Raw genomic sequence first — 21302 nt, 5'->3', positions numbered from 1 at the left:
CGGCCATTACTCACCCCATGTGCTTTCGAGTCCCCATGACTTTTCAGTGCCTGTTTAAGCTGCTCCTCCAGATTTTGAATCTCTTGCTGGAACTCATCTCTCTCATGCTCTCGCTCTATAGCTTGCTCCTGAAAGAGTAAATATCATGTGTATTAACATCAGGTTGGCAGCCATTGCAGAATGTGATCACACAGTGATCACCATTAAATAATAGTTGGCAGATTAAATTGGATCTTCTAGCAAACCAAAGTCTATGGTATCTGACAAGTTAAAGCAACTAAATGGTAGCAGATCAGCCTGCTTGCTCCTTAGAGAGACAGGTACTTGTGTCTTGTACGACAATAAGTCATATTACATAAAATGTAAAGTGGGTCAGAAGATCTTACATCCATAAAGTGCCTTTGGCTCTTTAATTGTTTCTCTAAAGACTGGATTTGCTGTTTAAGGTCAGTCATTTCATTTGTTTTCTTCATGAGCTCCTGGTTACGATTCATTTGCTCTTCCAGTTCCATTTCTAACATTTTCATCTGGGAAATCAAGTTTGATTGGTCCTGCTTTGCTTGACAGTGCAACTCTAGCTCTTCCTTTAAACGTTCCGTTTCTTTTAGTAGCTCTGGAAGATAGACCACACAAAATATATAAATACAAGTTTCAGGTCAAAGTCCTGCACTTGTACGAGTTCCTGAGCGGTGTCCAGACTGATACTTTCTATTGAGCCCGTACACCACTCTAAGAAACTAGGTGGCACATCGCTCACCCAAGTGCTTCTGCCGATTAGTTTTAGAGATCGGTGGGGGTCTCAGTGCTTGAACCCCCACCAAGCAAACTTTGACATGTCAAACATTTTTAAGTTTAGTTACACTTTAATATTTTATCATGAGACAACCCTTGAAGCAGTGTCACTGGCTTGTTGTGTAGAGTGTCATGTTTTTCTGGGCAAAAAATATTGAACTTTATTATTTTCATGCGACTTTCATTCAAGTAAGAGGAAATCCATGACAGAGCCGAAAAAAAAAAAAAAAAAAAACAGAACCAAAATTCAGCGCAAAAATCAGCGTCATCTTGCGCATTTCGGTTTCTTCATTTTTTCAGGTTAAAACTGTATTTGCATCTTCAGGACGCAGATACAGATGAATCCAATGGTAGAGCAGTGGGCCATAAGAGGCAGTGACGTCATCACGCCTGTCTAATCTGGACAAAGTGGAGGAGTAGAGGGATCTCCTCCACTCGTCTGTGGAACAGGGTTAGGGGAGTATGTATATTATTTTTATCAGGCACTATTGGGGCTGTGTGGGGGCTGTTATTTGGGCATTACACAGCTTGGGGGCAGCTATTTGGGCAGTTAAGGGCATTATACTGTATGGGGAGCATGGAGCTTAAAGATCTGGACCTTTACACCCCCCCGTATGCGAAAAAATTGCATAGTCATAAAAGGTTCCATCATATTTGACAGAGCGCTTGCAAATGCACTTAGCCCTGATGCAGCCCCTATTCTCAGCAGGTGCTCTCAAGTCACCAAGGTGCACGCTCCATGATTATTGCAGCGTGCACCTCTTGGACAGATTCTGTTTAATTTATGTCCATTTCAATGGTTCAGAAATGTTACTGTTCAGTTAACAGCCACTATTCGGCAACACTGTAGAAAGCAGGTGACCAAAGTCGAAGGGATACCAATGCAAATGTAATAGGACAACCCAATATCCTTGTCAGTGCTAGATGTGACATCATGCAGTTTGTAAAATTGACCAAAATGGCGTTAAGATTGTGTCAATTATACAAACAGGGCATGCTCTGCTGTGGTGCGTAAATTGTGGGAAAGAGTATTTTTTTGTTTTGTGCACACTGCCGTATATGAATCCAACACAAGCTCACCAGGGCCAATGTAGTGTAAAGTCAATTTAATGCTTATTTCTAACCCACATACACAATGTAACAAGATTCTCACCAGCTTCAATGTCACCGGCAGACAAAACCTCCTGCAGCCTCTGCAAAACTTCCTTCTCTTTTCCAAATACAGAGGCTTCTTGTGTCAGGATCTTCAGCTGCTCACGTGACTTTTCCAGTTCAACAATGAGTTGGTGCTCGGAACTCTCCTTTGACAAGAGTAATTCTTCTAGTGCTGTTTTCTCAAGTGCGTAACCATCAATGAGTCCTGTGTCACAAAGACAAGCGTCATCTCCATTTCTCTCATAAAACCATCTACGACTTGAACCATAGTAGTATTACATTGTTGTACGTTAGAAGCACAGTCTATGTGATCATACATCAGTTCTCTAGTAAGACAGGGACTTGTTTGGATACTTGGCCAGTCTTCTTACCCTGGGATTTATGCAGCTCCACCTGCAGTTGGTTTTTTTCCTCAGCCTCTTTGTCCAACTGTTTCAATAGATCCTGATTCTGAATCACCACTTGAGCCATATCCAGGTTCCCGCTTTTAAACTCCTCCTCAAAACATTTTTGCATTTCGCGGGTCTGTTCTAACTGCATTAAGAATAATTTCCCATCACATGGAAACCGAAATATCAAAATGATGGCAATAGTGCTTTAAAATGAATACAATTCTACTTTCTATGTAAAAACCACATATAGAAGAGACGTCGTACCTGAAGAGCAGAATCAGTAACCATGTCCAGAAGCCTCTCCACAGCAGCACGTAAACGATGGCCCATACGAACTATCTTCTCCTCATTCTCCAGACCGACGTCCAAGCTACCAAGTACGCTGTCGCACAGGTATTCAGACAGTTCATAGCCTTCATCGGTAGACATTAGGCTGTGCTCCGTCATAGTCTCACAATCCGGGCTCAGACGATTTTTATCTATAAAGCGTAATATGATTAGATGTTTTTTTTTTTCTTCATTCGCAGAACATGGTATTTTAGCTTAATACAGCACATCAATGGTATTGTAAGAACGACCGGTCACAAAGAACAAAAAATTAAATGTGCTCCCCCAAATTTAAAGTCTTTTATTTACATTTTTGGCCGATATCACACATGCCTGGAAGAAGCACTCTGTCCCCTTTGGGAAAGTAAAATCTAGGTTAGATGGATTTTTTAAATTAACTAAATAAACTTATGAGCATCCTTTTGGATACCAAACAAACATTTTTTGAACATCTGGTTCCCCTGGATCGCCAGCACCCGACCACAACTTATGCTAGAAACGTTTTCCTCTAGAAGAGCGCACTCGTCTCCCGGGTTTTTATATTAAATGCATAATCCTCTTTTTTTGTATGGTTATTTATAATTCTCCATCCGACTCTTGCCTTCCTAAAAGGTATTTTATATTATTATTTTTTTTGGCTGTTCCATTAAGCTACTAATTATCGTAAAATGTTAATCTTTCATTTATTGTTCCCAAGCAACCGATTTGTTATTCTGCCTCTTTAGTTTTTAAGAGTAAAAAAAACCAAAAAAAACAAAACCATATCAGAACAACACAGCACATAATCCATATTGAGCAATTCACTTTGCACTAGAAACCTCACGGCTGTCATATATAGCCAGCATTTTCGTATCCGGCACCATACAAATATTAAAAGGTGACGGCAGCAAGGAAAATTGGCTACCTGTCTCTTGGGATTTGTCCAGCTGTGAGCTACGAGACGTGAAAATCCAAACATCATACTTTTTTTAAAAACTTATATCTGTTCAATACTATGTAATCAGGAGATCATTTTCCCCATTATAGCTAAAAAAAAAAAAAAAAAAAAGTGGGAATCCGACTAAGACCCAAAGATCTGGAGATTGACGGGGCAGCTCCGGTAACTGCAACACAGTTCGATTCAAGTGAATGGGGCCGGCCACGGGTTTCCTGCACAGCAGCGTGGCCAGGAGTGCTGCTGTACATGGAAAAACCGTGAAAGAGCTGCAGAGCTAAATCAGTGCTGCAGCCTCTCCACTCTCAGGATCATGGGGCTGCCAGCAGTCGAACTCCGATCGATCGCAAAGTTATGGAATATGCGATATGCCATTAGTGTGTGAACGGAATAACCCTTTAAGTAAGGTCTAATTAAAGAGCTGGGCAGTTTAGGAAAATAAAACCCTTTTAAACATGCGAAACCAAGGTAGGGTAAAGGATAGTTAATGGAAGCGCCGAGTTCTGCAGAACAGGAATTTATTCCTCAAAATCGAATATCTTCCAGGGTACTGGCAATTTCGATTGAACATATGCACAAATTGTATGGATACCTGAAGATTTTGCCAAGTTATCAGTAGATTTTTCATTATCGGTTTGACACAAGCTGTTATCCAAGCAGACACCAATCTTTTTGCTGATTAAATCCTCAGTGACCAGGGTGCTTTTAAGTACATCTGCAAAAATCTTAAGAAGACGCTGACACGAGTCCTGCAACTTCCTCCTGGTAGGGAAACAAAAACGACCAAGTGTCAATGAAATCCAGAACCAAGAAACAATAAAATAGGTTTCAACACTTACATGATATTGCGTGGCAAAGGTTGAGCCTACGCAGGAGTCCTACTTCATAGTAGTGAGAACGTGAACAGGGAGAGGCACATTTGTGCAAGCGGCAGTAAGGACAAGTTAAATTTGTATGTAAGCAACCTTTAGCTGCTTGCATGGATGAGCCTTTACATTATCTCACCATTCACTCCTCGGACCTGCAGTTTTAGAGGTGCCTGACAGCAATATGGTATGAAGAGTAAGGGCCTGTTCACATCAGCGTTCTGGTTCCGCTCAACCATTCCATCAGAGGAACGGAAACTACCACTTCCGTTGCTATTGATTTCAATGGTAACGCATCCGTTTCATTTTGTTTCCGTTCCGTAAAGGTTCCAGTTTTTTTCACGAGCAGTCGACAGCACTATTGTTCCCGTCAAAAAAAAACTGAAACTTTATGGAACAGAAACGAGAGCGATGGTTAACGTTCAGCTTTCCGTTTATCTGTTCCTCTGACGGAAAGGTTGAACTGAACAGATCCCGAACAGGATCTAAGTGAGAAAGCGTGTGCAGAGAATAACCATTATAGGTCTACATCTACAGACATACACTTTCAACATGCACCAACAATACATACAAATTGGGACAGATTTGCTATTCAAAGTGAATCATAGTTCTGGGGCACACGCTGTACGCCACAATAACGGTTTTAGATACGCTCGACAAGAGGGCATGACATAGCGGGAAAGGGGCGTAGTATAGAAATTTGACACCGTGTGCCAAAAACGAGTGTGAACTAAGCCAACTCTGGTATAAGGGAGAAAAAAAAAAATAAAAAAGTGTCTAACTAGATGCAACAAATTTATCATACAGCATGTACCAGAGTGCCTCGTATAACTTTACACAGGCTAAAACTTAGAGTGTATTAGTAAATCTACCCCATTGTGTTTATAAATAAAAAATAACAGAATTTCTATAGATCCATACAAAAAAAAAACAAACATCCAAGCGCCAATCAAGAACAAGTCATGATTTTATCCCATAAAATTACACATACAGTAAAGCTTCTAAACCCTCAGTACCAAAAAAACAAAAAACAGACGTGTACTCACTGTTCCTGTTGAGCAGATTGCACATCCGATTGCAGCATTGCCACCAAGTGTTCTCCTTCCTGGTTTTCTCGCTCTCTTCTCTGCACAAGGACATCCATCTGGGACTGTGAGGCATCCATTTCCTTAGTCAAGGCTGAGGCTTTATCCTGCAACTGAAGGTTTTGGATCATAGACAAAACTGTCAGGAAGCTGATCATGACCCAAACATGATACAACTAAGTAAAAACAAAGTTCTCCATCCACAATTACATTTCCATGCTCTTAAAGTGCCATTACAGCATCTAAATAGTCGTCTTGTCTGCAATTTTATGTAGTAGGGAGGTTTTGCAAACTTTAGCTGGCAGAAAGCAGTTAGCCAGCACTTCTCACTGGTGAATGCAAAGGGCATTATTCACAGCTTCACTTCTGGTCTAGTAGCCAAGACAACAGCTTGGGAGCTTGAGAAGCCAAAACACAAGACGCCTCCTTCCCACCTCCCCACCCAAGATTCCTTTTACGTGCAGAATGAATAATTTAACAGACTGACACCTTTAAAACATAAAAGAGTTTCACGCTTTAGATTAGATCAATGTTTCCTGAAAAATCCTGGAAAACTTCAACAAAAAGGGACTAGACGGACTGGTCTCTTCACGAATAAATCAGAGCCCAACATATCAGATGTGTTTTGACTCAGATACAGAAGATTTGGAGGAAGAAAATGACAGTAAGAACAGCAACAGCATACACACCATGCGGGACGTGAAAGAGAAAGAGCACAAAAAAAACAACTCAATTGTTCTTGATCAGAAGCCATCCCTTTTAGTATAGCTTGTTATACATGCAAGTCTACACAGTGCAGATTTTACTTCTTCAGGAGGAAATGCCATTTTACGTCAGTGTAACCATCGCTGTAGCAGTGGGTTCCGGCACCACCTTCAATTGTACCTCCGTCCTCAGGGTGCAGATACAATAGAACACAATGGTAGAGCAGGAACATCGGCTCAGGTAGGCACGGTACAGTGACATCATCGCGCCTGCCTGCACTTACGACCACACTGGCCAGAAGAGGCCTAAACAAAGCGCTGCTCCCATAGTCATAGGAATGAGGCTAGGTATTACTTTTTTATTTTGAGAGGCACTATTTCTGTGTGGAATAGCACTAAGGAGCATCACTGCAAATAAAACTATAATAGTGTGTGGGTCACTATTACAGTACAGCACAGCATAAAAGTGGCACGATTGCTGTTTGGGGCATTATATGTTTCCCACTATTATTTTTTGCAAAAACTGTGTGGAAGAAAACTCTGCAGAGAAAAAGTTGTGGCCAGCAGAAATCATCATGGCAGTCTAAGTCAGATGGAGAGAAAAGGGAAAGTGAACGAGTCCAGTCAGAGAAGACATCGCCTGTGAGTCCCTGGATTTATGTTACTGCGGACTGGTAACACTAATCTTCTGGCACCCATAAATGAAGAGTACCGAGAAAACCAACGAGACTGGTATATCGGGGGCTAAATTTTAGAAAAAAAAAAGTTTTATCTGGTCTGAGGTTGAATAATTAAATGCAATGAAAGTCTTCACTTTTCTATGGAGCTGATAAATGTCATTGCTTGTGGGGGAGCCCTTTCAAAAGTTTTCTATAGGTCCCAGCCTTCTCTAGATATGCCCCTGCTCTTAATGTTTACATAGGTGCAGTCTCATAATTCTGTAGACATTAAAAGATGTACTGAACCATACGTGTCAATATTACCACCCAACCAGTTTAATATCGGTTCCAAAAATTAATGTCTATTCCAATCAAAGCAAAATATTTTTGCACACTTGGAATTGGACACTAAAGAAATTAGTGTTAAATGCTATGCTGAAAATAATAATCTTTAATTGTGTCTGATAAAGGTTAAGTTATCTAGACTGAAGAAGCAGGTTTACATACGGCAGTCCCCATAGACACTAATATTGCAAAGATCGTCTAATCAGAGTCAAGTCAGCCAAAATGATCAGATCTATGGCAAAACACATAGGAGACAAAAACAAACAGCCGACAGGCGCTACAGTGAAAATTAACAGTGCAAACGTGAAGATCCCCCAAGTCATTAACAGGCTACAAAGTCCATAGACTTACATTACCGTTTAATGAAGTTAAAGCCTAACTCTACTCCACACTAGAAGGCTACGGGTTGGCGGAAAATTAACCCAAAATGAAGTCATCACACTAAACCAATAGTGGCTCTGTGGGGTTAACAAGTCATAAGGAAACACACAAATCAATTTCCGTTGCACTGTCTCAGTTATATATACCTGTAACACCAATGTATTTTTATCTTCCATCTGCTTCATGAAATAATCCTTCTCCACCTGATGCTCCGCTCTCACCTTCTCAATGTCTCTACTGAACTGCTCTTCAAGCTCCTGTAGAGCAGACCTTTTCTCTGCATTGAACTCATCCTGAGAAAACAAATGCATGGTCTTCTAGAACAGATCCTGCGTACCATATACATGGCGTGAAATAAATACAAGACAAAGTAAATGTTTCAAGGGAAAAAAAAAAAAAAGAAAAGTTTTACTTTAAGGAGACCGATTTGCTGTTCCAGCAACATCTCTGACTGACACTTCAACAACTCGATCTCCTCTTGGAACCGCAGCTGCTCATCAGACTTTCTCTGTAGTTCTGCGGACAGAGCTTGCCGTTCACTAGTGAGCTCTGCCATAAACAGCTGAAGAGAGACCATTAATTGTAACGAAGAATATAGATAAATAATTAAAAAAAATTTTTTATTTAATTTAAAAATAAAAACATCTAGATCTATATCACAGACCTCCTGTTTGTGGAGATTCTCTTTCATCTTCTCTATTTCTTCCTTCAGTTTAATGGTTTGATGTTCAACTTCTACTTTGTGCAGGTCACGGACCTCTTGCAGAGAAAACTGGTTCTGAGCTTCCATTCTTAGAACTTCATCTTGCAAAATATCGAAGGCCTGGTTTTTTTCCTCCTCTAGTTGGTGAAACTGTTGCTCAATCTTTTCTCTCAGGTCCTCCTAAAAATAATTAATTCAGTTAAAACGGGTTTTTACTTGGACTTCCACAAGCGGAGACTTAGGAGTCCATCTGTTCATCTTATGCCGGAATCTTCATCTGCGCGGGGACAGTGATGAGGAATTGCGGTTCTATTCCTATGAGGTATGGACATACAGTAAATGCATAGGAAGTGGTCATAAAAGAAGGGATGGATTCCTAAAAACACAGTTTGAGTCTTTAATAAACCTGGTTTAAGCGGTCGGTAGTCATGCATTGCTACTTTATGGGGAATGCAAGTATTTACTGAAACAGACATGTCAGGAGAGCTGAAATCGTCTGACAGCCATCTAAACTCTAGATATCACTGAAATAGAGAGGTTCTCATCCAGCCCAAAAGCCTGAAGGCTGCAGCCTCAAGTTTGTAACAGGCCATTCCAATATAAAAAAATTCTCCAAAAAATTTCTTGGAGGAGCCTAGTACAAAGTAAAATCAGCTCACTTTGCTAATACACGATCTCAGTGTGTAATATTTAATACATAATTCGCAAACCCCTAATAAAAAAAATAAAAAAAAAAAAAAAAAATCACCCAAACACCTTGGGGCATGTTTACACCCGTGTCTGTGTTTCTGTTGCTCTGCTCGATCAGTGAAGCACAACAACGAACGAAAACCAAAAACGGAAGCACCAGATCGGTTGCTGGACTTTAATCGGTTCCATCGGATTTACTGGAAATCTCCTGAGCGGGGAGAGGACAGTTGGCAAAAGTTGTGCCAAAATTATTAAAAGGCGTACACCTCTTAATAAAATTGTCACAAAATAAATCTTGCCTAATCAGACGACGTACATTTTTCTTTATTCTAGTTAATAAACGTGGCCTATAATAAATCTTCTGTGATACCACGGCCACTCTCGTCACTTTCAAACCGGACGAGTGAAAACAAAAAACTCAAAAAATGTAACAAATTTAGTGTAAGTTCCAATGAAACTTAAGAGTCAAATTTTACTCCAAAGACCGGTGTAAACACAATGATGAGTATGGGATAGTAACGGATGTTCTGGTTTAGGGTCCTCTCTAAAGGCATGCAGCAATAATGGTACAAAATCACAGCACTGATATTAGTAAGAATTCACTTGGAGGGTTTATATGCAGCCTCTAACAAAACATGCTCTTCATGCAACTCAACCACCAGTTCCAGCCATAAAAATAAATGGGTTGTCTCGTAAAAACAAACCCTGTCCATATGCCCCGTTAGGGAATATGGACGTCATTAGGTGGGGGGAGTCATCCTTTGATCGTTCTTCCTTTATCAAACTCATGCAGAACATACGGTGTAGCTGGGGGTGGGGGGATTGGGGGGGGTTAAGCAGGACTCGCAGTATTTCTCTAGGACTATTGGCAGCATTTCTACAGCTTTTTAAATAACAAGACGGAATCAAACCATACAAAATAATATATGGTCTGAGTTGAGCATCTCTACCCTCTATCCAATATTTAGATCCTCTTTAATTATAAGTAACGGAGACTTTCCTTACATCTGAATGGGAGGCTCCGTTCGGAAGCAGCGCTATTTTTCGGTCAAAATAACTTTGGAAGGCTATTTTTGACACTTTTTTTTATGCGTTATAAACGGAAGCACTGGTATGTACCATTATCCACGTGAAGGTTCCCTAGAAGCTCATGAATATATTATGTCTGCGCACGAACTCCAAGCTGCGCTTTAACTCTGTAGGATTCTAATTTCATATAGAAGTTGTTTTTTTCGGTCAGAGTAGATCGCATTGCTTCTACAGGAGAATAAAATGTAATAATCCGCCGCACTGCGGCACATACTATGGAGCCCAGGGACGGAGTGCTGCTATACAGCTTTTTGCACATGGTTCCGATGTGTGTAAAGGGGGTCAGTTCACACAGTGGTATCAGAACGCCGTTTTGTTTTTTTGCCACAATGTTGAAAGAAAATAAAAAAGTAATCCTAAGGCGGTTTATTTTTTAGCCCATCAGCAATCCCTTCATTTTCGAACATGGCTGGCTTCATAAAACCGAATGTGCGCTAGAGCTTCAGTTTAATGAGCCACCTGCTGTGAAATTCTATCCTAGCAACAAGCTGCTTTGGGAGTGTGTAGACACCTGGCAGGTGAGGGCTGAGCCTGTAACAAAGCTTAAATGCTGGAGCTGGCTTTATATTGTCATGAGACAAAACCTACGAATCGCGTTCACACAAAGAACCGTAAGAAAACACTTCAGGCTAAGATAAAAGCAAACTGATCACTCACCCTACCATCTTAAGATTCCATGGTTGCAGTGTACAATATAGGAAAAAAGAAATTAAAATATCGTTTACTTCCTGCATCTAAGAGATCAACCTTGTTTGTAACATGTACATTGTACACTCCAATTCTAGTATTCTGTATGTAAAAGTTTGTATTACACAAAAGTACAAGAAAGCTGGAACTGGTTTACCTCCACCCTGTGAAAAAAACTATTATATAGTGCAGGAGTGTGCAGTATAATAGTTTTTCTAAAATCACTTGTATTACGGATTTGGCTTCTGGCTGCAGCATAGACTGTGTAAAGTCTGTGCTGCCGGCTGCTCATAACTCTTTAGTAGGAGACAGAGCGTCCTGTTCGTCTCCATGACTCCCGTATCCAGAACGGCTGTTAGTGCTATAAAATCCTACAGCGCTGGCAGCCGTTCTGGATAGGGAAGCCATGGAGACGAACAGGGCACTCGGTCTCCTACTGAAGAATTATGAGAAGCCGGCAGCACAGACTTTACACAGTCCATGCTGCAGCCAGAAGCCAAATCAGTGATTTAAAAAACTATTATAGTGAACGCTCCTATACTATAAATCGTTTTTTACTGAAACTGGGAGGTACGCTTTAAGTTTCCCCTCACCTTGTGGGCAGCTTCCAACTCTCCTGCCATAGCCTGGAATTTCTCCAAATGTACGGAGGCAAACTCGTGGCGCAGATGCTGCAGTTCCTGCAACCACTGTAATCTGGACTTTTCCAATTGGTCTTGAACCTCCTTTTCCTTCTCTTGGAGTCTCTTCGACCAGCATTTCTCCAGCTCTTCCACTGCGAGTGTATGTTCATCCCGGATCTTCTGGATCTCTGTCAGGTATGAGGACTCCAAGGTGTCCAGTTTAACCAGATGCGAAGCTTCTAGATTTTGAATGTGCGCTTCGTGGTCTAGGTGATGGGCACGTAGCTCCTCTTGGTGCCTGTGCAGCAACTCTGTTAACCAAGTGTCCAGTTCCTTCTTGTGATGGCTTTGCAGCTCTGACAAACAGGCGTTTAGACCATCAACAAAACACAGTTCTGATAAACTGACAGTTTTCTCATCATCTGGATCTTTTAAGTGCGAGACTCTAATGCCAGATTTTTGATCACGCTTCTTTTCTGTTATACAAGAGCTGAGATTCTCCTCAGACTGCAAGTTGGCATCATCATTACCAACGGCCTTGTATTCCACAGAGGCTGGTCTCATTAGTGTCTCTCTCTGGAGATCTTTCTGTAGCTTGGCGTTTTCCATTTGTACTTGGGCAATTCTAGAAAAAGACAACGATGCATCATTTAAAACTTTTTCCTACATTAAAGAAACAGGTGTCATAGTAAAATATAAAATAATGGACGTTGCATTAAACACACAAAGCAAGTCTTTCAATTTCAATATTTAATGCAATGAACGCTCTCGAGTCTGTGTACGTGCCAACATCACGTACTAAGGGACCAACATTTACACACAAGCTTGCTGGAGTATACAGACACATTCGTACCCAACTGGTTATTTAACAAGATTAACCACATATATTACATATAACTCACCTGTCCTCAGCTTCCTTCAGTGCATTTTCTCGCTCTGCTTTCATTTCCTCCAAGTCATTAGCCATCATTTCTCTGACATTTGCCAGCTCCCGAGCATGCCGACTCTGCAATGCCTCTAGTGGGGACATCTGTACCTCTCCATCACCTTGCTCTGGTTTTCCACCCTCAGAATAAGATCCAGAATCAACCTCTATTTGGCCCATTTTAGCATTCTGTTTAAAATTTTTTTTTAAAAAATATATAATAAACCAAAAAACAAGTAGAAGTATGGGTTTTAATAATGAAGATATCAGCTGATGGTCGGTAGCTTCTGTCTTTCAATTATAATATAACTTTTCCGCAATTACAAAAAGCGTGGCCAAAATAAAATAAAGTGCATGTAAATTTACTATTGTGGCAAAAAACACAGCCCAATACCTTATTTGTGGGCTTCTTTTTTTATCTCATTATGCTTTGTAAGACAATTTTTGATAAATGCATATAAAATTTATATCACAACACAGCTTTGATGCCAGTTTACATCACCCTACTCAGTACTAAGAAGCAGTTACATTTTTAATCAACATGTAGTGTGAGATTGTCGAGGATTAAGTGAGATATAAGACAGGTTCTCAAACTTGCCTCGTTTAGCCCTTTTAATGGTACATGGTCACTGAACGGCAACTCTGAACTCTTCACATCTACGTCACGTGGCCTCGCTGCATCCAGGAACTGACCCAAAACCTGCGTTCTTTCTTTTTGAAGCTGCATCTTTGTTATCTCTGCAAAACAGCAAACATTAGCACCTTTACAGCCTACTGTATAGACATATTTTCTGCATATCTTGCAAATATTTAGTGCCAACAAAGCTGTATAAAAGAAGTATGCTATAGGTGATAAATGTTTGATCGCTGGGGGCCCCAACAATCACTAGATTGAGGAGGGGGGTCCCAATCTGCACGATTGCAGTGAGCAGGAGCTTGAATGGAGCTGAAGACGAGAATGCGCCCAGCCGCTGTATTCAAATGTCTAAGGGGCTGATGGAAACAACCAAGCACTTATCTGTCAATCCCATAGACTTTGAATGGAGCGTCATGGCGCATTCTTGCCTTCCGCTCCATACAGGCACCTCCTCACTGCGATCCTGCGGGGAGAAGGAATGGGGGGGTTTGGCCCCGTTCTAGTGATCAGAGCGAGTATCAGTGATCAGACATTTATCACCGATCCTGTGGATCGTTGATAAATATGATCTTGGGTCAACCCCTTTAACGGTCATTTATAGGTGTGTTTATTCACCATATATATTTAACTTTTTTCCCCTGTGGAAAACTCCACATTTCTAGTGTAAATTCACAGATCACATCTCACCTGTGATGTACTGCTTGGACAATTTAGCCCTCAGCTGCTCCAGCTCCAAACTGTGCTTCTTCTTTAAGGTTTCGAGTTCAGAGGTGTACTTTTCAGACAGGTCAGTCTTTATGTTGATTACATCCTCCTTGTACTGCAGGGTAAGAGCTGCACGTAGGTGGTCTAGCTCCTGCTTGTGCTTCTCTTCAACATGAAGTCGTGAATAAGCAAGCTCTTCCTATCCGGAAAAAAAAAAAAAAAAAAAAGTTAAACGTATCGCACAACCATCTACTGCAAGTCGGGGCTAAAACGATATACTACGGACTGACCGTGTGCTCCTCTAGCTGGTCTGTGAAATGCTGCATAAGATAGATCTTTTCACTTTCAAAAGACTCTTCTAAAGTCAAGATAGAACAGTTCAGGGGAGTCATTTCCACCTTTTCATCATCATTCATTTCTCTAAGACGTTGGTGCAATATATCCAGCTCCTCTCTGTAGGTCTCCTCAGAAGTGCTGGACTTCTCTTCAAAGTAAATTCTAAGCTCTTCCATCTCCTTTTCATGTTCAGCTTTAAGCAACAGCCGTTCCTTCTCAAAGTCCTTCCTCATCCTCTCAATTTCTTCCAACTGTGTGGAACGAGCAATCAGCTGCTCTTTTAACTCTAATTTAAAAAAAAATAATGATATATGAAACATGTTATTTTATTCTACACGTTTGAAAGAGGAGGAGACTAGTATGGCATGCAAGTGGTCAATACAATCACAGACTGGAATGAAATGCTCACCATTAAGTTCTTGGCGACTTGCTCTGGACCTGCCAATCTGAGACCATAAAAGTTGCATTCCTTCACTTGACTCCATTTTCACTTCACTATAATGAATCTGCAATGTATTTGTCTAATGAGAGAAATTGGCATTTCGCAAAAGTAATGAAATACGGCGATCAATGCTTAGACATAATTGAATACCCAATACAATTTGCTCTGTGTAACTGAAGGCCTTTTACATTGGGCGATTACCGTGCAGACGAGCGTTCATAACACGCTCGTGGCCGATAATTGTCCTGTGTGAACAGGGCAGCGATCAGCAGATGAACGAGAAAACGCTCAAACATCTGCTGGTCGTATCGTTTTAAAAAACGAAGAGATTATCGTTGTCGCAGCACATCCCCCTCCCTGTGCAAACAGGGAGATGCGCTGCCGACATGATAATAATGGATGGGGACGAGCGATCGGAGTAACTATCGCTCGTCCCCATCCATAGCTCCGTGTGACAGGAGCAAACGAGCGACGATCAACGAGGCCTCGTTGATCAGCGCTCGCTGCACCGGCCATATTGTCGGCCGGTGTAAAAGGCCCTTAAGATCTTCGCTCACCTGCTGCAGTGAGAGGACTTGGGTCTGTTCACAGTCGAGGTCAGGTACCAATGCTGTTAAAAAAAAACCACAAGAAACTTACACTGGAGAATAATGCATCCATAAAAAGATAAAGTATTCTTTGCAAAGAGTATTACACTAATCATGAATAGTGTACCGCCAATTTTAGGTTTTTTATTCCCACGAATTGCATGCACCGTCGCATGTTGTATTACACCGGTATTCTCCTCTAGAAGCCGTTTCTATAATTAGGGCCTGTAAACACCGTGTGCTGCTTTAAAGGGACAATGCACTTGGCATTGCGGTGTGCAGAAGTCTCAAGTGCCTTACTAATATAGTCCCCTGAAGATGGAAAACCTACGGATGTAATGCTACAGAATTGGGTTGTTACTGTCTATGTGATAGGACTTGACTTTTTTTTTTGCTGTCTTTATACTGGATAAAAAAATAAATAAATAAATAAAAAAGGGGGGGATGGAAAACCTACCATGCCACCATTTTCCATTTGAACAGTGTTCTCTAGATTGTAATTGTAATAGACTAATAAGACCGCAGAAACAGGGCGGATTCCATGACTTCAGCTCATCTACAAATACCAGCAAACCCTATGCTTCCATTTTTCAATAAGAGGGGAAAAATGTCACATGCAATTGTTATGGAGCAGCAGCGCACATGCTACACTGCCACCCCCATACAACCTCTCCTCACCACGGAAGTTCACGTGTGGAGGGATGGGGAACTGGGATCTCCCTTTCTACCAATTAGCGGGGGTTCCAGCTGTTAGACCCCTACCTATCTAAAATCGTGTAAACAGTGATAATGACTAGAACACCCCAGAAAGATAGATCTATAATTAAAAAAAAGACGAATTTGTAACTTGTGGCCTCACCAGATTATGAGTGTAGGGTGTGTAAGACCTTGTTTATGCGGTGCAGATTTTGCATGCATTTTTTTAAGCCAAAACCAGAATAGAATCTAAAAAAAACACATATAATCTTATTATATGTCCCACTGTTTTTCTGTGGTTAGCTTCAAGTTTGGAACGAAAAGTTCCAGTTAGGGACTCAAGTGTGTGGGGATCCGTGACGAGGATTGCGAGCTTGCGTTCTTTTGGCCAAAATTACAACCAATACCCCATGTATTTTCCATGTTTACTTGTATAATATTTACTACTTTTTGGACGCAGCCAGGTCTTCAATGCTGGGAGAGCATGGTGTGTTGCGGTCTGGCATAGCAAGCAGGGCAGCCCGCTCTATGTACTATCATGGCGTTACAAATTGGCTGCTACCAGGCTATGCCTCATGATTTACGCATTAGCCCTCCATGTTTTACACACTGCACCCACACTTCATGTATCACTCACGTTCCTGACCCTTTCAGTACTGCCCCCTATAATTTACACGTTATTTACCACTCACTATACTCAGTACTGCCCCCTATATTTCACACATATTACTACTTGAACATTAAACACTATTCATTCACTTTTTACTACACATCCCATGCCCCACATACCACTCCCCTCAAGGCTAGTGGGAGTGGCTATTATTATTTAACACCTGAGCACTTCCCTTCAGCAGCATTTTTGACCTGTCCGCGTCCTGTTGGGATTATACCTGCCCAATTTGTGAGTATGGCCATTTTTTGTGTTTTTAATCTTATTATATGTCCCACTTTTTTTCTGTGGTCAGAATAGGATCTAGTACAGGCCATGCTATGTATATTTCGTTTGTTTAGGTTACGTTCCTGGTTTTGGCTTTAAAAAAATAAATAAAAAATACATGCAAAATCTGCACTGTGTGAACAAGGCCTAAGAAATACTGTACAGAGTCTAGAAGTCACATGGTTGATGACTAGAGACCTGATCATATTTAATACAGTACCCATATCATGCAGGTGACACTTCTCTCTCCTTTGTTGATCATGTAGCTCCAGCAAATCTTGTTCCTCCATTAGCTCTGGGATTTCTTCTTGGTGCAGATTTATTTCTGGAGAATGCAGTTTGCATTGCTCCAATACAATATTTTCTTTTGTGTGGCTCTCCATCACACAAATATCAGTTTTCGGCAGTTCTTGAGCACCCTCCTTAACGTTTCCCTGGGGTATACATTTGGACTCCGGGCAGTCGGTATCATTTTGCGACAAAGTTTCATTACTATGCACCTGTTGGTTAGCAGATCTCTTCCATTGCTCTCTCTCTTGCACATGAACATCATTCATGTTCTGAATTTCAATAAGATGTTGTTGCTGTAACTCCGATATTTGTTTGGAACATTCTTCTCGTATTTGATCCAACTGATTGGCATGTTGTTCTTGCTTCTGTAAGGAGTCCTGAAGAAGTTCCTCTCCAATACGTTTCAGCTCTTGTGAATGCTGATTGACTAGAAGATCCAATTCCTGAGAATGCAGGTCCCTCTGCTTCTCCCACTCCTCATTTTCCAGGATATGCTGCTCTTGCATTTCTTCGATTTCCTTACTATGTTGTTCTCGTAGTTGCTTCATTGCTTTTGTACGCTCCTCTTGCAACTGAGCAATTTCTTCATTCAACCGTTTTAGAATTTCCGACTGCTGCTCTGTCTGCTTCTCCCACTCATTTTTCTCCTGGAGAGAGATATTCTGCCAGGCCTCCATATTTTCACACTGCATTTGAAGCTGCAAAATTTTCTTTGCGTTCTCGTCTTGCTTCCTCGTCGACGACTCTTTTTCCAGATTGAGAAGATCCCGAAGTTCCGTTATTTCTCTTGAGTGAATGTCCTTTAAGTGCAGTAACTCATTGTCGCGTTTCTGGTGAAGCTGGTCAATTTGACTTGAATGTAGCTCGGTCTTCTGTGAAAGCCCCCGTCTTAGTTCCTCCAGCTCCTGGGAGTGTTGGTTTCCTTGACTTTCAAAGTCTTGTTTTTCTAGAACCTGGTTCTGCTCCAGGACATCTAGATCAGTTTTATGCTGCTCTTGTAGTTTTGATATCTTAATGGCATGCTCCACAGAAAGCAACTCAATCTGCCTACAAAGTTCTTCATTTTGCTGTAAGGCGTTGGATAGTTCTTTTCGCACCCGTTCCATCTCTTCACAACGTTCACGCTGCACTTTCTCCCGCTCTAGTTTTTCCACATTGAGTGTTTCTTGCAACGAAGTTCTCTCTTTGTCATTTTGTTCTTCTAAATCAAACATCTCCTTTCTATGTCTGACTTTTTCAGCCAAAGTATCTTTGAGCTCTTGGGAAATTGTGTCTTGCGTTATTTCCCATTGTTTTCTTTCCTCTACGTGCAGAGATTGCATCTGATCTTTCTCCAGAATATGTAGTTCCTTTAAGTTTGACAATGTAACTAAACTTTTCTCTTCTACCAATTTGAGTTCCTCTGATTTTTCTCCAAATTTGAGCAAAGTTTCCTGGGCAAATTCATCTTGAAGCATCTCTTGTTTCCGCTTGACCTCTAGTTTCTCCTCCTCATACGTCTTCTGCGTCATCTCCACCTCTTTTCTGTGCCTTTCTTCCAATTCTAATGTGTCTGCTGCGTGTTTCTCCTTTAGAAGCTGAATCTCCTTCAAGTGTTCCTGTTGCTGTCGTGATATTTCCTTTGAAAGCTCTTCTCGTAAATTCTCCAAAGCCTTACTATGCTCAACACGCAAATGCTCTACTTCAAAACAATTCTTGCCCTGGAGCATCGCTAGGTCTTGTGCCCACTTGTCATTCAATCGTTCACGCAGCTGTACCAAGGCATCCTCCTTCTCTTTGACCAAGTTCGACTGGCTTAGTTCAAGGTGTGCAGTGTGCATGTTGTTCAGACTAAGACGCAAGGCTTCCATTTCCATATTATGTGCGGACTGCAAAGACAGGAGAATACAATAAAATTGAAAGCTGCCATAAACAAGCCAACACGAAGGACTTTTCCATAGGTTAAAAAGGGTTTAATTAAGCAATATTTCAATGCAACAAACTTTAAAGGGGTTGTCCGGTATCAGCAAATTTGTTATTTTTTTGTAAAATAAAAAGTGTTATACAATTTGCCTATATATTTTTTGTATTAATTCATGTTTTTAAGATCTCTGCTTGTTGTCATTCAGTAGGAACCTTTAGGGTATGTTCACACGTAGTCAACAAAAACGTCTGAAAATCCAGAGCTGTTTTCAAGGGAAAACAGACCCTGCTTTTCAGACGTTTTTTACCAACTCGCATTTTTCGCTGCGTTTTTCGCGCCGTTTTCTACGTCCGTTTTTGGAGCTGTTTTCATTGGAGTCTATGAGAAAACGGCTCCAAAAACGTCCAAAGAAGTGTCCTGCACTTCTTTTGACGAGGCTGTATTTTTACGCGTCGTCGTTTGACAGCTGTCAAACGACGACGCGTAAATGACAGGTCGTCTGCACAGTACGTCGGCAAACCCATTCAAATGAATGGGCAGATGTTTGCCGACGTATTGGAGCCGTATTTTCAGACGTAAAACGAGGCATAATACGCCTCGTATACGTCTGAAATTTGGCCGTGTGAACATACCCTTATGGTTTACTTCCAGTTAGGGCTGGGCGATTTTGCCCAAAAAAAATCTAGATTTTTTTTCAACAGTTTGGGCGATTTTCGATTTGAATCTTTATTTCCCTTTTTTTTTTTTTTCTACTCTGAGGCGAGATGACATTATAGAGTATGAAGTGTGAGCAGGACCCTGTGCCGTACCGGACCCCACCATGGGGTTTTAATAAATGACATTAAGGCCGGATTCACACGACCGTGATTGCACTGTGAAAATGGTCCGTGTCCCCGCCGGATTTTCCAGCCCAATCACGGTACGTGTGAACGGGACTCCTGGCATCATAGACATTTAGGCAACAGTCACACAGACAGTAAAAAAGAATATAAAATATAAAAAAATAAAAGCGCCCATTAAAAACCAATCAAACATAAGTTTTTCAGTGTCTCCAAATTCTCATCCATTTCCAGTCAGTTTTTCATGGCCATTAAAAAAAAAAAAAAAAAAAATCCCCTGAAAACAGCAGTGCCCATGTAGATAGTGCCACAGTGCCCACACCTAGTGACTGTGCCCACATATAGTGACATAACACCACAATACCCACATATAGTGACGCTCCACAGTGCCCACATATAGTGCCACAGTGCCCATCTAGATAGCGCCACACACCCTTGCAGATTGCACCCCCCCCCCTTCTTTCTTGTAGATATCGCCACTGTAGCTGGCACTAGGAGCTGAATCCCTGGCAGAGGTTGCCGACGGCAGCTACTGTGGTGCGATCTACAAGGGGAGGGGGGGGGGTGCTATCGCTTTATACGAGGAGTCTCTGCTTCCTAGAGGAACTGCTGTTCTGTAAGCTATCATTTTGTTCAGTGCAGAACAGCAGTTCCATGGGGAAGCAGAGATCGGGGCGGACCAGGCAGCGGGGCGGAGCTTCCTCCTGCAGCACGACACCACTAAAGAATCGATTCAATGATTGTTAAAACACAGAATCGTGAGCGTCCTTGAGGGCGAATTAATTGCCCAGCCCTACTTCCAGTGGATACAATTCTGTCCATGGTCATGTGATGGACACAGGTGCACGGCTCGTTACAATACACAGCTCTGATACACATACTGTAACGATCCCAGCACCTGTGTGTCCATCACATGACCATTGACTGAATTGTATCCATTGAGAGTAAACCATAAATGTTCCTATTGAACAACAACAAGCAGAGATCTTGAAAATCAAGAGGAATTCATATAGAAAGTAAATAGGAAAATTGTATCACTTAAAATTATACAAAAAAATAACACTAACTTTCTGAAAGCAGACAACCACTAATAAAAGTTCTACACCAGGTCTAGAATTTGCATACCTGGGTCTGCTTAGTCTCTACACCATGTGCTTTTTCTAGATGTTGCTGATGTTCCTCCAGTTTCTGTTTCTCAGTGTTCAGGTCTGAATACATCTTTTGCAGCTCTCTCTCATGACGGTCTTTCAGCAAGGTGATTTCGCATTTATGCTCCTGCACAGGACAAGTTATTGAAGTTCCACCAAATCAAAAGAAGTAAAAAAGAATCTAAGGGGCAGATTTACTAATGCATTCTCATATTTAGACAGTGTAAACTTAGACCAGGCAGTAAGAAGATGCGCCAAATTTTTCACGTGTTGCACACTATGATAAATTTGGAGCATCTTGCTAGACACCTTTCTCTTCATTATACCATTTTAAGCCCCACCCATTCTCCTAAGCCACACCCTTTTCTAGATACTTTTCAAAAGTGTCTAGGGAGGCACAAACATGTGTTCTTTTTTTAGCAAA

General features: G+C 41.3%; 2 protein-coding genes across 8 annotated transcripts in view; one reads left to right on the top strand and one right to left on the bottom strand.

Moving 5' to 3' along the window:
- Positions 1-21302, top strand: part of C6H21orf58 (chromosome 6 C21orf58 homolog) — a 104321-nt gene that overhangs the window by 40184 nt on the left and 42835 nt on the right. The window lies entirely within an intron of this gene.
- Positions 1-21302, bottom strand: part of PCNT (pericentrin) — a 63895-nt gene that overhangs the window by 27164 nt on the left and 15429 nt on the right. For 4 of the 5 annotated variants that reach the window (XM_075829554.1, XM_075829553.1, XM_075829555.1 and 1 more), the window contains exons 7-25: positions 20856-21005; positions 16918-18856; positions 15035-15087; positions 14445-14556; positions 13990-14321; positions 13682-13898; positions 12956-13095; positions 12335-12546; positions 11403-12057; positions 8305-8523; positions 8053-8202; positions 7787-7933; positions 5513-5664; positions 4193-4362; positions 2604-2818; positions 2319-2481; positions 1946-2152; positions 387-613; positions 15-128 (exon numbers count right to left, since the gene is read on the bottom strand). In XM_075829554.1, the coding sequence (XP_075685669.1) occupies positions 15-128; positions 387-613; positions 1946-2152; positions 2319-2481; positions 2604-2818; positions 4193-4362; positions 5513-5664; positions 7787-7933; positions 8053-8202; positions 8305-8523; positions 11403-12057; positions 12335-12546; positions 12956-13095; positions 13682-13898; positions 13990-14321; positions 14445-14556; positions 15035-15087; positions 16918-18856; positions 20856-21005 (5574 nt within the window). The remainder of the gene's footprint in view (positions 1-14; positions 129-386; positions 614-1945; positions 2153-2318; positions 2482-2603; positions 2819-4192; positions 4363-5512; positions 5665-7786; positions 7934-8052; positions 8203-8304; positions 8524-11402; positions 12058-12334; positions 12547-12955; positions 13096-13681; positions 13899-13989; positions 14322-14444; positions 14557-15034; positions 15088-16917; positions 18857-20855; positions 21006-21302) is intronic. The other variant, XM_075829556.1, reaches the window with a different exon arrangement.

The sequence above is a fragment of the Rhinoderma darwinii genome, chromosome 6 (assembly GCF_050947455.1).
Source record: "Rhinoderma darwinii isolate aRhiDar2 chromosome 6, aRhiDar2.hap1, whole genome shotgun sequence".
In the NCBI taxonomy this organism is placed as follows: Eukaryota; Metazoa; Chordata; class Amphibia; order Anura; family Rhinodermatidae; genus Rhinoderma; species Rhinoderma darwinii.
The sequence above is the reverse complement of the archived record's forward strand: the minus strand, read 5'-3'. Positions and strand labels throughout refer to the sequence as shown.